A 20,596-nucleotide genomic window follows, 5' to 3' on the forward strand; every position below is an offset into this window, starting at 1 on the left:
TATTCCTGATTAATCTTAGGGTAGCAGACCAGTAAATGAACTTCCATAGACCCCAATGATAATGCTCCCACTTCGGAAATTTGGGAAACATACCTACAACTCTCCAAGGTGTTCAAGACACACATCAAATTAAAGCTTATTTCATCATTTTTCATTTTCTTTTCAATTTTTTGGGGGTCAACTGATGACTTTTAGGAGAAATTTCCATCCAAAGATGATCACCCCTAAAAAATAGTCCTGAAGCCCATCGCCATTTTGAAAAACGATGGCTACACTCCAATGCAAAATAGAGCGCTTTTAGGGTCCCAATTTATCCAAATTACACACAACTGCAAGCTCCCAGTCCTGTGCACGACTTCCACCCATATTTTTAACAAACCCTCAAGTTCATGGCCCACAGTGCTCTCAAATACTGAAGATTTTGAGGGCATGCAAATCGTGATCTGGCCGGCGTAGGCAATTTTGGGCCTATTTACTGGTCTGCAACCTTATTGAATATCCCATGGCAATTTAGATGTAGGACTATCTCACTCATAAGTTATTTCCATACATAATATTCACGTGATGGCGGTGTCACGTAACTGCGAGATGTGTTATGTATATATCATGTCCATGCCCACCCGGTACCCCTTCTAAAACCTTTGAGCAAGAAAGTCAACCACCGCGCACACTGTTCCTTCACCAAAATAGTCCCTGGACTATGAGCGGGGTGGTGAGCAACAGTCTGGAGGGGCCGGACGGCGGAAGGCCCGGCTGGGTAGCGGTCCTCGCGCTCTGGACCAGAAACCTCATGGTGACCGGCATTACCAAAGGTCTCGGGATAATGCTGCCGATTTTGCAAATCCAACTGACCTCCCAAATGTGGATTATCGGCTGGATAGCGTCACTGACAACCGCAACAAGTGGATTAGTAGGTAACACTGACAGTATTTTTCTAAACTGCAATTTAATTCAACTGTGTGTATTATATTTATGGCGTTGCGAAGAAGCGCATGCATGGGTGTTGTACTGTATTACAATTGACTGAGCGTTTTCATGCGTATATCAATTACTCATGCGTATATCAATTACTCATCATATCAATTACATTATCTCTTAAACAAATATCCCATGGAGTTCCTCAAGGATCAATACTTGGACCTTTACTGTTCTCTATTTATGATTTTAACAAATCATCAGATCTATTTTCCTTCATTATGTTTGCTGATGACAGTAAGTTATTTCTTAGTCATAACAACATTGATGTACTTGCTGATTTAGTTAACCAAGAATTACTTAAAATTTCTGAATGGTTTAAAGCAAACAAATTATCCCTTAATATCAAGAAAACAACCTGCATGCTATTTTCCGCTAAAACATGTTCCATTTACCTGATATATATATCGATAACATAAAATTGCCCTATTCTGATTGTGTAAAATTTTTGGGATTATATATTGATCCTACTCTCTCTTGGAAAATTCAAGTTAACAACATTTGTTCTATTATCTCTAGAAATATAGGTGTCATTAGTAAGCTCAAAGCCTTTTTCCCACAGGAAGTACTGTTTATGCTGTATAATACATTGATTTTGCCTTATTTGAACTATGGTATCCTAGCATGGGGGAATTGTGCAGCTAGTTATTTGAATAGTTTTCTTAACCTACAAAAACGGGCATTGAGAGTTATTAATTCTGTCGACAGACTAGAACATTCAAATCCTCTTTTCTGTAAACATAAAACACTCAAGGTCAATGACATTTATTCACTTCAGCTTGGAGCCTTCATGCATCGTTTGAACAATAATTTACTTCCAAATCCCATTGCACAAATGTTCTGCAGAAACGAAACTATACATCACCATTTTACCCGACAACGTAGATAATTTCACTTTTCATTTGCAAGAACAACTGTTTACAAAAAGACAATTAGGCATGAAGGCCCTAAGTACTGGAAGTCCTTACATAAATCACTCCAGGGCACTCGTAGCCTTCCATTATTTAAATCCAAACTTAAATCGAATTTACTATCAAATTATAATAGCTCAGATTAATCTTCTTACTGGGTTACTACTCTGTATTTCTTTTTTTCTGATCAGCAATATTATGTTTTTCCGTGTGTTATGTACAATTTAAAATGTATACGTTCAATTGTTTTTCATTTGTTTTTCATTAAATGTTTGTATTAATCCATGTTAAGGGGATCCCTACTCGACAAGCTCCGCTTTTTGGGGATCCCCTTCCACCATCTCTAATTAGAAAATAATGCGCCCAAAGTGTATATAAATATATTTTGTAAAACAAGCTCGAACTTTATAATACCCAAAACTACATGTATGTATTGATGCCTTGTCACTTAATGAAAGAGATGTGGTAAAAATAATGAAGAATGAATGAATGAATGAATGCATGACTGTAAGCCACTATCTAAATGTAATAATTGTTGGTTGTAATGCAACCCAGACTACATGTGAATATGATACTTTAAAAATATAATTAGGATTTTAATTTTCTCCATGCATCGGTTTCAAATGGGTCCCTTCAGCAATACCATTTTCATTCTATTTCACAGTCATTATTTTAAAATCAAATACACATAAATGTTGACATTGTGTGAACTGATATACGTGCGGAAAATAAACTGCACGATCATTATTATTTCTTCGGTGGTCTGGTCAGAACATGATTTACTATCATGACAAGTTGATTATATTACTCTTAATTTACTACAGACATCATCATTGTGCCCAAAACGCAACATAGCCGAACAGAATTTTCACTGTATGGTATCCTACTCAATTGTTATCCTACTTAATTGTTATCCAACTTCATTCGCATCTAGAAACAAGGATGTTCCATCCTTTGATCAACTCAAAATCAAATATTTTACGTCTCCACAGCTCCTTTCGGAGGATTAGTGAGCAGGCGCTTTGGGGCTGGTTACGTCATGATGACGTGTGGCGTGATGATGAGTGCAGCGGCCATTGCCGGATCGTTCGTCGAGAACTCTCTGCAACTGGCGTTGCTGTACACGTTACTGGCAGGTTGTATTAAAAAACATTGAAAAACAACGATTTCAACTTCATTGAATTTCCACATGAAATGTATCGGTTTTCCCGATTAATTTAACACTCGTAGCAAACAGATTCTAGTAGCAAACAGATTCGCAGAGATACTCCAGCTTCTTTCCAGTCATCATGGAGCTTATAAATCTAATGTTAATTAAAATGTTAAATAATATTTCCATCGAATTTGTTTAATACAGGTTTTCCCGGCCAATTTCCTAAAATGTTCAATCACTTCTGAAAATCGGTCAATCATTTTCGTCTGAAATTGAGAATCGCTCTGAACACGCGTTTCATTTTCGCTACCATTACAGAACTGAGCCCAATCTAATGCATTTTCTCAAACCTCAGTTTCTGAGGTTCAAGCCTAATGAAGCATGCAGACCCTGCAGCGGATTACCTGATGTTTTAGCATGTTTAGACTGATAAGAGCCTACTTTTGGTCAGTTGTAACTGATCCACTAGCTAAGAGCAGTGACTTACAGGCCGTGGTCAGTATAGGCGTTACCCATGCCAGTGTGTGACCATCCATATGATGCTATTATCATGGAGCTAGATTGTAGGATAGCATGTACATTGTGTATGTACAATGTAGCTGTGTGATTCAGGTGGCTGATTCAAGCATAGAGCAAGGAACAATTTTACTTGGAGCATTCTTGGATGCTTGGAGCAAGGATAGCGATCATGGTTAGCATTGGTTAGGACAATATAATCAAGATCGAGACGACTTTGACGTGAAATTATATGAACCTTGGGATTACTTTTCGCGTAGGCTTGTCTGAACACTTTATAATTGGCCAACCAAATGCTATTAATGGGTGAGTAAAAAAAAAGGCGGAGGCAAACCCCCAAAATAAATTTCATATTTAAAACAATATGTAGTACCAAAATAATAATGACTGGAAAGCCAATTTCATAAGCTATTGTTAGATGAAAAAATACTGAATTTGCTCAATCCGTTCAGAGAATATCAACATTTTAACGCAATGACCCTAAAACCTGTTTCATCACACACACAAAAAGACAATTTATTGTGTATTCTGACTGTTTGGAACAACAAAGAAATTGACTCAGAATACTTGTTCCAACAACTGCCAACAACTGTAGTATACAATGTCTTTATTTACAATCCTGGTTAGGCAAACAATACGATTCATAAAATCTTTTTTTCTTGTTTTTAAGATGGGTCTTTAAAGGATTTTGTTTCTGAATATGTTTAACTTTTAAATTGGGGGGGGGGGTCAAAATGAGCTTTATATTGTCAACAGAAATGTGCACCCTTATTGGGAATGCGAATCAATATAGGCCCCCTAACTTTAAAAATCCGCCCCCAATTTTTGGAGGGCGAATCAAAGTAATTACTCCTCAGTTTAATTGTCATCAGAAATCCGCCACCTTAACTGGGACGGTGAGTTTAACCTCTAAGTTGTCCACAGAAATCCGCACCTTATTATTGAGAGGGTGAATCAAAGAGTGCTCTAAATTGGCAACAGAAATCGACCCTAATATTAAGAGGGCGAATCAAAGTCAGCTCTCAACGTTAAATTGAAATCCGTCCCTTTGTTGAGAGGGCGAATCAAAGTAATTAAGCTCTAAATTGTCAACATTTTAAATCCGCCCCTTATGAAGAGCGCCGATTAAAATAAGCTTTAAATTGTCAACAGAATTTCTCCCCTTATAGTGGGAAGGTGAATCAAAGCATTGAGCTATGATCAAAGTAAGCTCTAATTTATTTTTCAAAAGAAATCCGATGACTGAATCACTCTGGAAATATGCAACACTTCACAGGGCCTATGTTCAAATAAAATCTGGACAAATATCCAATAGTTTGGTGATATGTCATCCTTTTTACAGAGTGTTTTGAATATTCAGAAGTAGGTGTACTCAAAACATTTTTTGTACTCATTTTGTACTCAAGTAATCGCCACTCAATTCAGTCAACGAAAAACTAACAACCCATACAAGTCAGTTCATTATCTCTTGGTTGGTTGATTGAACATTCATACAATTTCTTTTCCGCAGTACAAAACAATAGTCTTCGCAACAACAAAAAAACCGATTAAAAAGCACTGTAATGTCAGCCTAATAGTACTCAAACATATAATTATACAAATTGCATCTATGACTTAGAGAAGTTTATACCCAATATGAGATTTATGTGTTTATTAGTCATCAGTTCGGGGTTTTCTTAAAACGTCAAAAGTTATTTCGCCTTGCAGTCGCACGTTTGTGGTTTTAACTTTTCGTTAAGTACACACGATGAAGCTGTTTTCGAATAACAAATAATTTATGTATTTAAGCTCAATTTTGTGGAACAGTAATATGAAGGAAGGTGTTTTTCTCCTACTTATTTTCTGTTTCTTTGACAGCTTCTGAAAATATGTAACAAAATGGCACTTGGGCCACTAGGCCGACTTCCATAAAAAAACCTCTGGCCAATGGTTTTTACTGACCATGTTGTTTTCCATAATCTTCCGTATGGGCATAGCCTAATGCTTCTTCTGGAAGCATGGTCTAAGTTTCTGAATAATAACAGTCAAGTTTCAAGCCCCCGGGAACGGGGGTGCTGTGGATGCTGCAGCACCCCCAACTTTTTAGATTGGGGTGCTGGAATATGCTTCAGCACCCCCTTCTCCTAGGCAAAAATGTGCTCCAGCCAGCAGTGTTCTACGCGACGATGAAATTGCGCCGCTACGCTATACATTATGCTTGCTCTACAAATATCTCCTTCGTTTTGTTCGTTTCTAGTTTTGCCGCGGCTAAGCGCGGCGCTTCGAAAGTCTAGCTCAACACTGTAAAATATCAAGAGGAGGTATTTTCTAAATCTTCAGGTTGCAGAATCGATATTTCTTCTCAAGGTATCCAAAATTATGACATATCTATGATATTTCCGCCATGATGGAAGCTTTGACCCAGAAGCAATAACCTCGGCCATGACGATGGTGGCAAAGTTGTTTATGCTTGCCAGGATTTTTTTCATTCGATCTTTTAATAGGGGCAAATGTTTATACCTTGCCCCTGAAGGTTTTTCTTTTCATTTAAAAGTTTCATTGACGTTGCTAGCATTTTGTACTCAAGATTAACAAATAGCAAGGTTCACCGTGACACAACCCCAACCTAAAAGGAGTGGGACGGGCTTTTATTGAAACTATAGTCATGCTACAATTCCAGTGTAGTTTCGTTTTAAAAAAAAGCTATTCATGTTTTACCTCTGCAAGTTTTTTTCTCATAAAATCTCAGTAGACCGATAAATCCCTGCCATAAAAAAGCTATTCATCATCCTCTGCAACTTTTTCCTCATAAAATCTCAGTAGACCGATAAATCCTTGCCTAGCCCCAAACTTGCTATCTACCGAGCATAAACATAAAGATGCATTCGGTCTTTTAGTCTTTTATATTTGCCATTCTCTGTAACAAACAAATAACAATGCATACATCGAGAGCTACATTGTTTGGTGAGATAGAACTAAAGCGGCCCCTGGCCCTGTGGCCCCACGCCGTATAAAACAAAATATACACGAAGGAATTTACTAAATGTAAGAAAGCAGCCTTGCAACAATAATATTTACATGCGATGTCATGCATAACGATACAATGCAACAGTATATTCTAAACAAAATAATGAATAAATTGTCTTCATAATCTCAAAAAACTTTTGCTAACAAAGTCAAATGAAAGTGGACAGGAATCGCCCCCAGATTGCACGACAGAGCATATATATTCCAAATTATGCCACGACGTAAGGGCTTTGCGCTCCGCTTTCGCATTAATTTTATCCGTCCTTTATTCCAGCACCCCATGGCAAAAGTTTGTTCCAGCGGCAGTGCAAGTTTGTCACAAGTTTAATCATGCGGGGTCTGAACTGATTGCTTGATGTATCATGCTTTACCTAGATTGGGTATACTAGACCCATGTGTGTACCGTGCTTTTTCATTTTTGTACAGTATTTGTATTTCACACTTTTAATGTTCATTGGCATATCAGTACCTCAATAAATCACATTATAGGAAGTTGTCAATAAATGCATTGAGTGTGTGATTCAGTGCAAAATACAAGAGCATCTACGACAGCAGCTGAAATGAACTTTTCGTGTCATTATATTTTAATGTTTCTTATAAATTTTGTTGTATCCATTTGTTTTAAGGAAATTGTATACCTAACGTGACAATGATACATCAAATCCCAGTCGTCAGTTGTGTACGAAGTATATAACGCAGAGCTAGCATGCTGTTGAACCTTCAAGTTGAGATGAACATCTTAATAATTGCTTCACACGGGCATAATGCTGACCACGGGGGTGTAAAGGGTCTGTGTGCGGCGTATTGTGTTGCGTAACTAATAATAACCACTCCTGAAGTGGCAATAATGTCGGTTAGTCCTGGGCTCCACCCAGTGTAACGGATACCTACTTAATCTCAGATAAGAGCGCAGAGGCGCTAATTACCCCCAAAATGCATTAGCTAGATTGGGCTCGGTTCTGTAATGACCTCAATTTCGTCTTGAAAATTCATGATCCTGCTTACATCATTTTCAATTTCGTCTTTGGTCGCTCATTTTCGCCATACTTTTTTCGTGAAAGACAATTCAATTTCGTCGTCTGCAATTGCTGAACGTGCGATAGATGAATCGATTCCGTCATTTTGCAATCAATGTTATATTAATTTCATTCAAATTCATCTCATAATTGTAGGCCATCTTCCGTATTTTTACGTTTTCATCTGTTCATTTCTACATATTTACTTTTTTTGTGTCTGTTAGTCTCCGTGTAACGTTGGTCTTTAAACCTTAAATAAGCATTTTTCATGTAACAATTACTATGCAAAATTGTAATCTTTTTCAATATTTATTTAGTTCGTTGACAATTTTATGCGTCAACAACTGAAAGAAATAGGGTATACACAGGCAAATGAAATTGCGTATATTTTCCATTTCACGCAAGAAATAAGTAGGCCTATAATTAGTTATTATGAAAAGCAAACTGCATTCATATTTTCACATCTTCGAAAACAGTCATTCAGTTCTTCTTCTTGTTCTTTGGATTGGTTGTTAAGGATCGAGGGCTACATTGTTTGGTGAGATAGAACTAAAGCAGCCCCTGGCCCTGTGGCCCCACGCCGTAATAAAACAAAACATACACGAAGGAATGTACTAAATGTAAGAAAGCAGCCTTGCAACAATAATATTTACATGCGATGTCTTGCATAACGATACAATTCTTTTTCCAGAATGAAATGGAACCAATAATGGAGATAAAAATACAGCGTTCTCCACTTTTCAGTACAGTTAAACGTTTTAAGAGCAACAGTATATTCTAAACAAAATAATGAATTAAATTGTCTTCATAATCTCAAAAAAACGTTTGCTAGCAAAGTCAAATGAAAGTGGCCAGGAATCACCCCCAGATTGCACCACAGAGCATCTATATTCCAAATTAAGCCACGACGTAAGGGCTTTGCGCTCCGCTTTCGCATTAATTTTGTCCGTCCTTTATTCCAGCACCCCATGGCAAAAGTTTGTTCCAGCGGCAGTGCAAGTTTGTCACAAGTTTAATCATGTGGGGTCTGAACTGATTGCTTGATGTATCATGCTTTACCTAGATTGGGTATACTAGACCCATGTGTGTACCGTGCTTTTTCATTTTTGTACAGTATTTGTATTTCACACTTTTAATGTTCATTGGCATATCAGTACCTCAATAAATCACATTCATAAATACCTCAGACAGTTTAGCTATTCCTATTGGTCGAGAGTCCGTCACGTGGCCGGTCTTAAACGGATGATAAAGGTTAAAGACATGGCAAGCTGGTCTTAAACACTTTTCCAGTGTCACAATAAAATGTGGACTCCTAAAAATCCAGTGCCTCTTACCGTTTCATTGGTTGAACGTTCACAATCCTCACGTAGGCATGCGCAACACTACAAGCGAGTCAGAATTTTATAGTTCTAAATTCAAAACGCAACGCCCCAGGTGCGTTCTGCGTGACATCGCGCAGAACATGTTACGCGCGCGTCAATCTCCATAAAAGGGTTGTTTACATCTTACTCGCCAGCTGAACACTCCATTATTTTGCTAGAGGGATGTTTCAAAAAGCATGAAGTGAACTTGTTGAACAAAATCGGGATTTTTTGAACGAATTATTAGATTTTTTTTTACGGATAAGGTATTTATGAATGGGAATAAATATGTGCTCGGTCGGTATTTATCACTCTGTTTAATACCGCTTCATTACCCTCGCCTCCGGCTCGGGTAATTATCAGCACCCAGACTCTAGTGATAAAAACCTCCGGAGCACACATTTATTCCCTTATTATAGGAAGTTGTCAATAAATGCATTGAGTGTGTGATTCAGTGCAAAATACAAGAGAATCTACGACATCAGCTGAAATGAACTTTTCGTGTAATTATTTTTTAATGTTTCTTATCAATTTTGTTGTATCCATTTGTTTTAAGGAAATTGTATACCTAACGTGACAATGATACATCAAATCCCAGTCGTCAGTTGTGTACGAAGTATATAACGCAGAGCTAGCATGCTGTTGAACCTTCAAGTTGAGATGAACATCTTAATAATTGCTTCACACGGGCATAATGCTGACCACGGGGGTGTAAAGGGTTTGTGTGCGGCGTATTGTGTGTTGCGTAACTAATAATAACCACTCCTGAAGTGGCAATAATGTCGGTTACTCCTGGGCTCCACTCAGTGTAACGGATACCTACTTAATCTCAGATAAGAGCGCAGAGGCGCTAATTACCCCCAAAATGCATTAGTTAGATTGGGCTCGGTTCTGTAATGACCTCAATTTCGTCTTGAAAATTCATGATCCTGCATACATCATTTTCAATTTCGTCTTTGGTCGCTCATTTTCGCCATACTTTTTCGTGAAAGACAATTCAATTTCGTCGTCTGCAATTATTGCTGAACGTGCGATAGATGAATCGATTCCGTCATTTTGCAATCAATGTTATATTAATTTCATTCAAATTCATCTCATAATTGTAGGCCATCTTCCGTATTTTTACGTTTTCATCTGTTCATTTCTACATATTTACTTTTTTGTGTCTGTTAGTCTCCGTGTAACGTAGGTCTTTAAACCTTAAATAAGCATTTTTCATGTAACAATTACTATGCAAAATTGTAATCTTTTTCAATATTTATTTAGTTCGTTGACAATTTTATGCGTCAACAACTGAAAGAAATAGGGTATACACAGGCAAATGAAATTGCGTATTTTCCATTTCAAGCAAGAAATAAGTAGGCCTATAATTATTTATTATGAAAAGCAAACTAAGTTTCAAAATTAAGTTTCAAAATGTGCAGGAAAAACTATGTATAAAGCAATGTACATAATCGGGGTTACAATGAGACATTTGTATATGTGAGATATTAGTTGCTAGTTTTTGGCAATTAACGTAGATCAAGTAGGGGATACTTTTTTTATATTATATCTTTGAAGGTACTGCCATAGGTATATCTAATGTCGTTGCAAAGGAGGCTGTCGGACGCTGTTTTACCAAGAACTACGCCACAGCCAATGGCATCGCACAGACCGGCTCCTCCGTGGGACTGATCGTCTTCGCGCCCCTGGTCCAGCTTTTCTTAGACACCTACGGCTGGAGAGGAACCATGTTACTAGTGGGAGCCATCACCATGCATTCTGTTGCGAGTGGCGCCGTTATGGTAGCAACGAGGCAGCCTGAGCTCGATCAGTCAAACGCATACCAAACGCTCCCCCAGACCGAACACACTAATTCGTCATCAGCACATGAGAGCACTCTCCGTTCTCACTGTGGTTCGCTGTGGAAGTTCGTCTCTAAGAACTTCGAGGTGGGACTACTTCTCAATTCGCGCTACTGGTTGGTGGCCGTCATATCTTGCTGCAATATCTACGCGTACCTCATGTGGATTGTGTATTTCGTGTCCCAAGCGCAGTCCAACGGGTTCACTTTGGAGGAGGCGGGGTCTTTCGTGACCATCGCGGGCGTTGCGAACCTGTTTGGTACAATCAGTCAGGGACCGATCACCGACCGCGGAGTGATGTCCTCGTGGACTCTGGTTGCCGTTTGCCTCGTTATGAGTTCCGTCTCGTACCTTGCCTCCTCTTTGCTGACTTCTTTTTGGCCAATGATGACGTCAGCGGTGCTGATTTTGTTCAGTGACGGGGTCTTGTCCTGCCAGATGGATGTTCTCGTCAAGCAGGTTCTTGGTGTCGAGCTATTGGCGGGTGCTTTTGGCTGGATCGGGCTAAAGGTGACGCTATTATTAGTCGCTTTGGGATTTCTGCCTGGTACGTATAAGCCTAATAAATGAGTGTCGTTTCCTTACGCCACTTTCTTCACTGCATGGAGTAGTCTAGTATGTAGTTTCAACATACAAGTAATAATTATTAGGAAGCACTTTAATTCATGGTGTTACTTGTGTGGCATCACTGGCAATGTGCATCACACCATACAATAGCGTAAAAGATCAACAATGTCAAACCATTCTTCGAGACTTCCCGATTTCAATTTTACCTTCTTTCTGTTTTAAGGTTTGGTTTACGACTTGACCGGAAGTTACACAGCAGCCTTTCTACTGATAGGCAGCGTGCAGGCTGTACCACTGGTGCCTTTGCTGATACTAAGATATTCTCAATAGTAGAACCTTGGAGAGTTTTTTCCATTGGAGGATTTCATAATTGACTGTGAGTCGATCGGAGTTGAAACAGAAGCATAAGGACATAATGTACATTGAACAAGTGTGTTTTGATCAATTAAAGATTAGTTGCACGCAATCCTGGCTTTATGCCTTTTCCTGGCTTTATGCCTTTTCCTGGCTTTATGCCTTTTGGTCTGTGTCTGGTGTTGTTGCGATTTCTATGGGTGTGGCAATCTTGCCATACCTCGTGTGAACAACATTCATCCGAGTATGATAATGCAGCATGGCAGTGGCGCACCCAGGATATGGCTTGGGGGGGGGCCTCCCATTTTTTTTTTCAAATTTTTTAGAAGTAAAATTGTTGTCAAAAAATTTTGCCCACAATTTTTGGCCGCAGAAAAAAATTGGGGTTTTGTTTTTGGGGCGGACTATTTTGACGTTGGTGGCGCCACTTACACCCCTATTATACTACTCGAAAATAGGCCACATTATCACCAAGGTCCAATCGTGGCAAACCTCGTCCCCGGGGTGTCGAGCAGTACGCGCCCACCACTACCTGCTCTCTCACCCTGGTATTGGATCATTTGCATGTGCAAGTTTTTTGAACACGTATGCAAATTAGGAATAGTCTGGCGCCTACTGGGGGGGGGGGACGGGGTCCTCACTCTTTCCAAAGCCATCACCCCAAAATTGGACACTGTTTTTTCAAAATGCTGTATGCACAAAATTCATTCAAATGAAGATCCACAATTACGAGGGAAACATCTGCAGCCAGACGCCTAGCCATCTGTCACATTCACAGCCTTTCAATCATACTAAATATCTATTTGGTTATTAGTTTTAATTTGCTCGATGTAGACCTACATGCATCAACATCACGGGGGGGGGAAATAACTAGAGGTTCGCGTTTGTTGTTACAAACGCAGAGTGGTCGGGTAGACAACTATTTTATGAAACACTGTCCAGTTAACGGGAACATGTAATAGGATTTATATGACTTAAATACATTTAAAACAGCTTTCTTGCCATGTAACTATGAAGTTTCCACCTCCTCGGAAGCAGTAAAAAAGAGAAATTTCAACATTTTAAGTTTCAAAGTTTTTATGCTAATGAAAATTTCCATATTCATGAGCCAAAGCGTGATGTCATTCAAGGTAGAACCGTCTCCATAGCTTTGTGTATACAAATATATATCAAAGTTTTCTTCATTTTCTTGGAGTAAATTCCGCTCTTTATTATTTATCATGTAAAACAGCTTATTTGGACAATCGTAGTGGCAAATATTTCTTCAAAAAATAATGTTGTGGGTAATTTTGAAGGACTTATTTTTGTACTGTTCATAACGCACCTTTGGCAAGGAGTACCTTGTTTGACAAAAGCAAAATAGCGCCCTCTTATATATTGATGAAAGGATTTACTAATAATTTAAAAAATACCACTTTCTTGTCACTTCCAAAGAAAACAAGTATTAAGATCTTGTATGTATTGTTGCAACACATAGTAATGTGCATGAAAACAAGATGAGCTGAATTTCCACTGCATGTTTCCTTTAAGTTATGAACTCTCTCACCCTGGTATTGGATCATTTGCATGTGCAAGATTTTTGAACACGTATGCAAATGAGGAATAGTCTGGCGCCTACACGTGCGTTACATTAGCGTTTGTTTTTGTATGCGGTGTCTGGGGTAAAAACAACATCAATTCGTCGCGCTGTAAGTCATGAAAACACATTTTTTTTTAAAGTTAAAATGTTACGATCTGGCCCGCCAATTTGCAGTATTACATTTCAGGTTAATAAAAGCAAAAGGTTATTGGTTTTAATTAGCTCGATGTAGACCTACATGCATCAACATCACGAGGGGAAAAATAATCACCATTTTTCGTAGTCTGGTTCCCAGACCAAAAGATTCTGACTATTCCTGATGAATCTTAGGTCAGGCAGCCTCCGTGGCTAAAAATAAACATGACGACATTGACAACCTTTTTCGAAGCTCGGCTTCGTTTCCGATTGCGCTTTATCACTTAAAGCTTTTAATGTTCCGTCCGATCAAATTTTTTGAAATAAATCACTTGCTTCATATATCATACAGTTATGATATACAGTTTTATAATTCTGTAAAAAAACATTCACTAATTTTCACCTGGAATCTTCCAAGTTAGACACCCAAATAGCACTGTTCGCAGGCGGAGCCGAATTGAGACCACGCCGAGTTTTGGAAAATGCCAGTAACGGTCGTCAAATTCAAACTAGTACATGACGCAACAAAAAGTTCGCCCTCGTATACGATCCGAGTACAAAATCGTTGTTGAATTTCAAGTTTTCTAATTGAAAGCAATGGATATTAATTATGAACTAGTTTTTTAAGTTTTTAATAAGCAATTAGCAGTTAATAAAACCTATATTATGCTCGGAAATGCTCGGGCACTATCCGATTGTCGACGAAATGAATTCGGCAAACTTCGGACATTTTCGGAAAAAGAGGAATTCCTCCCGTTTTAGTCACGTGACATAAATTGTATTACAATGTATTACCGGAGGCTACCGGACCTAAGATTCATTGGAAATAACAACACCAACTACACGGTAAAAATCCATTACTAGCAAATTGCGGTATCGAATCAGGATACAGGTAGAAAGTTTCCTATCCAGGGCTTACTATTGGAAACGAGGTTGGAAATAAAGTAAGCACTGGGGACGAGGTTGAATAGTGGGACTAAAAGAAAAAAATACAAATAGAAAAAAATTAAACTTACTTACTTTTTTTATCTTAACTATTCCTGCTCCACCTGTTCATATTGTCAATGAATTAAATTCTCTGTTTTTTTAATTTATTTGGGGCGGTAATGACAGGGTTTTTAGTAGAAATCAAATGGTTCAAGATTATAGCGAAGGTGGGCTGCGTATGATAGACGTTAGGGATTATATGTATGCATTGAAAATTACTTGGCTACGCAAACTCCTGGCTGCTGACCAGAATTGTGGTTGGGGTTTTTTTACGCCGTAAGATTATGGGAGTCTCTTCTATGCTCTCTTTCGAAGGAGGTTCTTTGCAATATACCAACAAAGAAACCTTGGAAAAGCACCCCTTTTGGATGGATGTCCTTACATCGTGGTCTAAATTTACCCAAGCTCACATTCCGGTGACTGCTGAAGATGTTCTATTGAATACGCTGTGGCATAATGATCAAATCGAGGTGTGCAAAAAATGCATTTATTACAAGCATTGGGAGTCTGCAGGAGTCAATTACATTTTTGATCTTGTTGACGACAAAGGTACATTTCTGTCATGATTTAATGGTTTTAATTAGCTCGATGTAGACCTACATGCATCAACATCACGGGGGGAAAATAATCACCATTACTTGCTTAGCCCGCCCCTTATGGACCCCAAGTCAAATGAGGGCGCACTATACCGTGCTTCGACAGAGTTGACCGCTGCATTTAATTTCGTAATTATCCCAATAAATGTCTTAAGATAGTTGTCACAAAGTGATACTTGGTTTTTAATCGAAATGACTCTTTAAACTGACAAAACACTAATTTATTTTTAGGGGTCTACAATTTCTGAGTTCGGTTAAACGGAAGTGGTTTAGAGAAACACAATTTATTTTCCTCGGGACCGCCACACCCAACTACATGTATTTCTAGAATTAGTTATTGAACCATCAAAGAATGGGGCAGTCAACTCCAGTAGAGTTGTCATTGGTAAGTGTATTGGTACTTTGCATAAATTTAAGTGTTGAATATTCATTTAGCCAAGTGAATGCATTTATTGAATTCTTGGGCCTTAGTATGTAGCATTGCTGAAATGTTTTTCTCCGGGTTTATAAGCAAAACGAGTTTGGAATGGGGCAGATTTTGAGATGAGATTCCGAGGAGAGGGCAGAGACCAGCCTCGATGATTTTGAGAAATAATTTGTGAGAAATTTTTGATATGGAGAAGCCAAAGGAGAGGGCTCAGCCAGCCTACGGCATTAGTATATTTTAAGCTTGAGCTAGTAAGAGCCAAGCCGCTGAAACCTTGGACAAGCTAGGAATCACCCACATTCCTGTAAGTTTATTGCATTATTTGTTTATTTTACAAACCTTTAAATGGATATTTGGCACATTTGTATGTAGAAAGAAGAAGAATTTGATATACTTTGCTGAGATTTAACAATCAAATATTTGTGTTGTTCATATCAGTAAACTTAAAGGAAAATGTAATTATCGATGAAAAAAGATTGTGTGGATCTGCAAAGAAAATATTCCTGCGATTAGTGCTGATTTATAACAGTTGTGGTTATTGAGACATTGGGAAATGTTATCATTGTAAACTATTTGTTGGCTAGAATCCACCTAGTAGGAGTATAATTTGGATTGTAATTTCAGAGCTTTTGGGGGTTGAGAATAGTGCAACCTTTGACCAGAGGACCAGAAGCGACAGGGCAGGACCGCAGCGGCGGACAAGTTACGGACCATCACAGGCGCTACTGATCATACCCCAAGATCCCAAGATCAAGATACACCGGGACGGACGCATCGAGTATTAATGATTGTATAAATTGTCGATAATTATTTTGGGGATTTTGAAGAAGAGACCAAACCTTTGCGTTGAAACGTTGAAATATAAATAAATTGTACATAATATAAATATAAGGAAAAGTGCGTCACACCCTTATTTTATTTCTGAATGCCATTGGTCAGTTAAATTATCAGGGGACTACTGAAGGTCCTGCGAAAGGAGCAGTGGAGAGGAAAATATTTTGAGAGTTGATCAAAGGATGGAACATCATCAACAAAACATCGAGAGGCAAAAAAACAAAAACAAACAAACAAACAAACAGGTATAGGACACAGTGAAAATTCTGTTTGGCTATGTACGTTTTGGGCACACTAATAAAGTCTGTAGTACATTGGAAAGTGCTATAATCAAATTGTCATCATATTAAATTAAGTTGTGACCAAACTCTATTGATTCAGCAACATTATAAAAGAATATTGAATCACCGATGAAGTAATAATGATCGTACGAAGCCCGGAAAGGGACAGGGTGGAAATGTTTTTTGTAATTTGCAAATTCGTTCCCACGAGTTGCTAACTCGTTCCCACGAATTACTATTTCGTTCGCACGAATTACTAATTCGTTCCCACGAATTGCTAATTCGTTCGCATGAATTGCTAAATCGTTCGCACGAGTTGCTATCTCGTTCCCACGATTTTCAAATTCGTGGGAACGAATTGATGACTCGTGGATCCGGAAACGCATAGTAATTCGTGGGAACGAGTTGGTAATTCGTGGGAACGAATTAGCAATTCGTGCAAACGAATTAGCAATTCGTGCAAACGAATTAGCAATTCGTGCGAACGAATTAGCAATTCGTGCGAACGAATTAGCAATTCGTGCGAACGAATTAGCAATTCGTGCGAACGAATTAGCAATTCGTGCGAACGAATTAGCAATTCGTGCGAACGAATTAGAAATTCGTGCGAACGAATTAGCAAATAATAATAACCAATTTAGTCATTTACCATTCAATCGAATTCGTCTCATGTAAATCAATTAGCCTAATTTGATTTCTGAATTACAAGGTTTGACGCAGACGAGACGAAATCAAATACTCCGGGACGAAAACGAGTGCAATGGTTTTTTTTTGTCCAATTTTTGTGAAATTTCATGTTGAAATTTTGATACGCAAACGTGTGCAAATGAATCTGGAAATTTCACAAAAAATAGACATCTGAAAAAGGCAGCACTTTCTGATTAGCCTATAAAGAGGGTGAGTGTGCTTGTAAAGCAAAAAAAAGTACAAACTAAGCCTAAATGTGAAAATCAAAATTTGACACGTTTTTGTACATGTGGAAGTGTGGCCTATGTTTACGGAGGTAGTCCAGTAAATTGGCCACATTTATGGGGCTAGGCCTAGGCCTACTGAGCGCTAGTTGCAGGCCTATTCAGTGACATGTGTATCAATACATGCAGCCTCAATAGCGAATATCAGGAAATACTAACCACCTATTGTCGAATTACATTGAAATATCTTGGAAACCTCTGGTCAAAAACATGCCGGAGTCACGTCACGGCCGGATGCACACACAAACAACTCTCACTGTAAGAGCCAGAGTACGGAAGCTTGAATTGCCTTCCGCGATACCGCGTTACCGTGATAATTTATCGCAGAAATCCGGAATTCAAAGAAAATCCATTCCTCGATACCGCGTTACCGTGATAATTTATCACAGAAATCCGGAATTCAAAGATAATTCCTTCCTCGATACCGCGTTACCGTGATAATTTATCACAGAAATCCGGAATTCAGAGATACCTTTTCCTCGATACCGCGTTACCGTGATAATTTATCACAGAAATCCGGAATTCAAAGATAATTCCTTCCTCGATACCGCGTTACGGTGATAATTTATCACAGAAATCCGGAATTCAGAGATACCTTTTCCTCGATACCGCGTTACCGTGATAATTTATCACAGAAATCCGGAATTCAAAGATAATTCCTTCCGCGGTATCGAGGAAGGATTTATCTCTTCATCTATACTTTCACTGGTATCGTATCTTTTGATGCACGAACTTTAACCAGCAGCCGAAAAATGTGGCAATTCATGGCTTTCCCTAAGATTTCAGGCAAAAAATGAAAATCCTTTGGATGTAGTCCAAGTTATTTTTTAATTAGAAAGCCCAACAGACGTGCTGGTTGCCGTTCGCCGCAACGGCATCATGTACATGTAAATGTATCAGTGACCCTAGAAAAGTTAACCAATCACAATATCACGCACTCTCCTTGACATGGATATTTATCACACAGTGTCGAAGACACATTTATTTTCCCTTACACATATTTCCCTTATATTAACAATTATCCCAACGATTAAATTGGAGAACACCGTACTAGTTGATGAAAAATGGGCATATAGGTGGATTTCGAACCAGAAATCTTGCGATCCATAGTTCACATCATCTCAGTATCCACGAGGCTCTGGAAGCTCAACGAGCCGTTCTTTGTATAATATGTAACTACAATGTAATTGACTATAAGTATAGGCTTTCCCGGCTATTTTAAAATAGCTTTTATTCAAATTCACAAACTCTAACAATCAATTTCGCCCGAGAAAAATTTCACACGCTTTTAACAAAACCAAAAGTCATTTACCATTCAATTTCAAAGTTTGGTCACCCTCCTTGAGTCGCCGGGTCGAAAATATTCGTCATTACAGATCAAATTCATCTGAGCTGTTGCCGAATGTGCAGCATTTACAGATCGAATTCGTCTTAAATTAATTTGACGAATTTGATTTCTGAATAACAAGGTTTGGCGTAGACGAGACGAAAATGAATACTCCGGGACGAAAACGTGTGCTCAATATTGTTTGAATTTGCTTGAACTGAATTTAAAATTGTCTGGCAAAAGACAAAATTCAACATTGGAAGTGCACTAAATCGATGTTGGTGGATAAATTTGACTATTAGAAACGGTGAATTCGAATGATAAACGTTTTAAAGTAGCCGGGAAAACCTATAATAACAATATTGTGACGTCATTGTTGCTTTCTCATGAATAAACATAACTATCCCATAGAAATTACTGAATAATCATGACCCCTTCGGTAGATATCGTCAATGGTCAGTAGTTTGGATGGGGAGGTTATGTTTATTCAAGAGAAAAGAACAACGACGGCACACCCTGATGTTAGTCAACTATCTTAAGACATTTACTGGGATAATTACGAAATTAAATGCAGCGGTCAACTCTGTCGATCTCGAAGCGCGGTATAGTGCGCCCTCATTTGACTTGGGGTCACTCATGAACATAAGGGGCGGGCTTAGCAAGTAATGGTGATTATTTTTTTCCCCCGTGATGTTGATGCATGTAGGTCTACATCGAGCTAATTAAAACTAATAACCAAATAGATAATTAGTATGATTTAAAGGCTGTGAAGGTGACAGATGGCTAGGCGTCTGGCTGCAGATGTTTCCCTCGTAATTGTGGATCTTCGTTTGAATGAATTTTGTGCACACAGGATTTTCAAAAAAACAGTGCCCCAATTTGGGGCGATGGCTTCAGAAAGAGTGAGGGCCCCGTCTCCCCCCCCCCCCCCAAGAAATCCCTCTAGTCCGAAAGGGCGGCTTTTTAAAAGGTCACGAAAATTAAGAGAAAGTGAAGATCAAGATGCCTCAAAGTTTTATATGCGACCGATAGGCATTCGGGCTATTTCGCAAACATGTATTATCTTCAAATCAGCAACGGCTTGTTTCATACACTTTTTTTCAAAACAAATACAGGCAAAAGTACGGAAACACTCAACATCCTAGTAATCTATCGATGATGATCTACCACCGGGATATATAGATGAATGATTTGTTATGGGTATGGTGTATTTTCATATATGGTTGCATCGGCAGACAAAGGCGTCGCCTGCACCGTCGCGCAAACGTGCGATGCGCTTGGCAGCAATAGGATCTTCTAGACGAAATTATATAGCGCCTACTGTTTAAGTTAGTACTGTACTTGCTAAGGCCAGATTGAAAATACAATACATTCAATGATGAGGATGAGATTGCAAGTGATGATAATGCATTCCAGTCCTTGAAGGTTGGAGGGGGAGTCCTTGAAGGTTGGAGTGTCGCACCCAAGGGGCGGGGGGGGGGGGGGCTCGGGGGGATTGAGCCCCCCCCCCCAAAAAAAAGGTTGTCAATTTTTAATTTTTTTCTATTTGTATTATTTTTTTTTTAGTCCCACTATTCAACCTCGTCCCCAGCGCTTACTTTATTTCCAACCTCGTTTCCAATAGTAAGCCCTGGATAGGAAACCTTCTCCCTGTATCCTGATTCGATACCGCAATTTGCTAGTAATGGATTTTTACCGTGTAGTTGGTGTTGTTATTTCCATGTGCATTACGTTTTTTCACGACCATTGTTATTAA

At 38.7% G+C, this 20,596-nt stretch overlaps 1 protein-coding gene and 1 long non-coding RNA gene across 2 annotated transcripts; both read left to right on the forward strand.

Moving 5' to 3' along the window:
- The first annotated feature begins 493 nt into the window (after positions 1-493).
- LOC119734097 (monocarboxylate transporter 12-like) lies at positions 494-11,814 on the forward strand. Its single transcript, XM_038207464.1, has 4 exons — positions 494-914; positions 2,879-3,022; positions 10,499-11,329; positions 11,573-11,814. The coding sequence occupies exons 1-4, from the start codon at positions 596-598 to the stop codon at positions 11,677-11,679; spliced, it is 1,401 nt and encodes a 466-aa protein (XP_038063392.1). The 5' UTR covers positions 494-595; the 3' UTR covers positions 11,680-11,814.
- Positions 11,815-15,024: 3,210 nt separating this feature from the next.
- LOC119734096 lies at positions 15,025-16,318 on the forward strand. Its single transcript, XR_005272034.1, has 2 exons — positions 15,025-15,731; positions 16,052-16,318. It is a non-coding gene; the product is annotated as an uncharacterized LOC119734096 (long non-coding RNA).
- Positions 16,319-20,596: the final 4,278 nt, after the last annotated feature.

This window comes from Patiria miniata, unplaced genomic scaffold, assembly GCF_015706575.1.
Source record: "Patiria miniata isolate m_02_andy unplaced genomic scaffold, ASM1570657v1 HiC_scaffold_26, whole genome shotgun sequence".
In the NCBI taxonomy this organism is placed as follows: Eukaryota; Metazoa; Echinodermata; class Asteroidea; order Valvatida; family Asterinidae; genus Patiria; species Patiria miniata.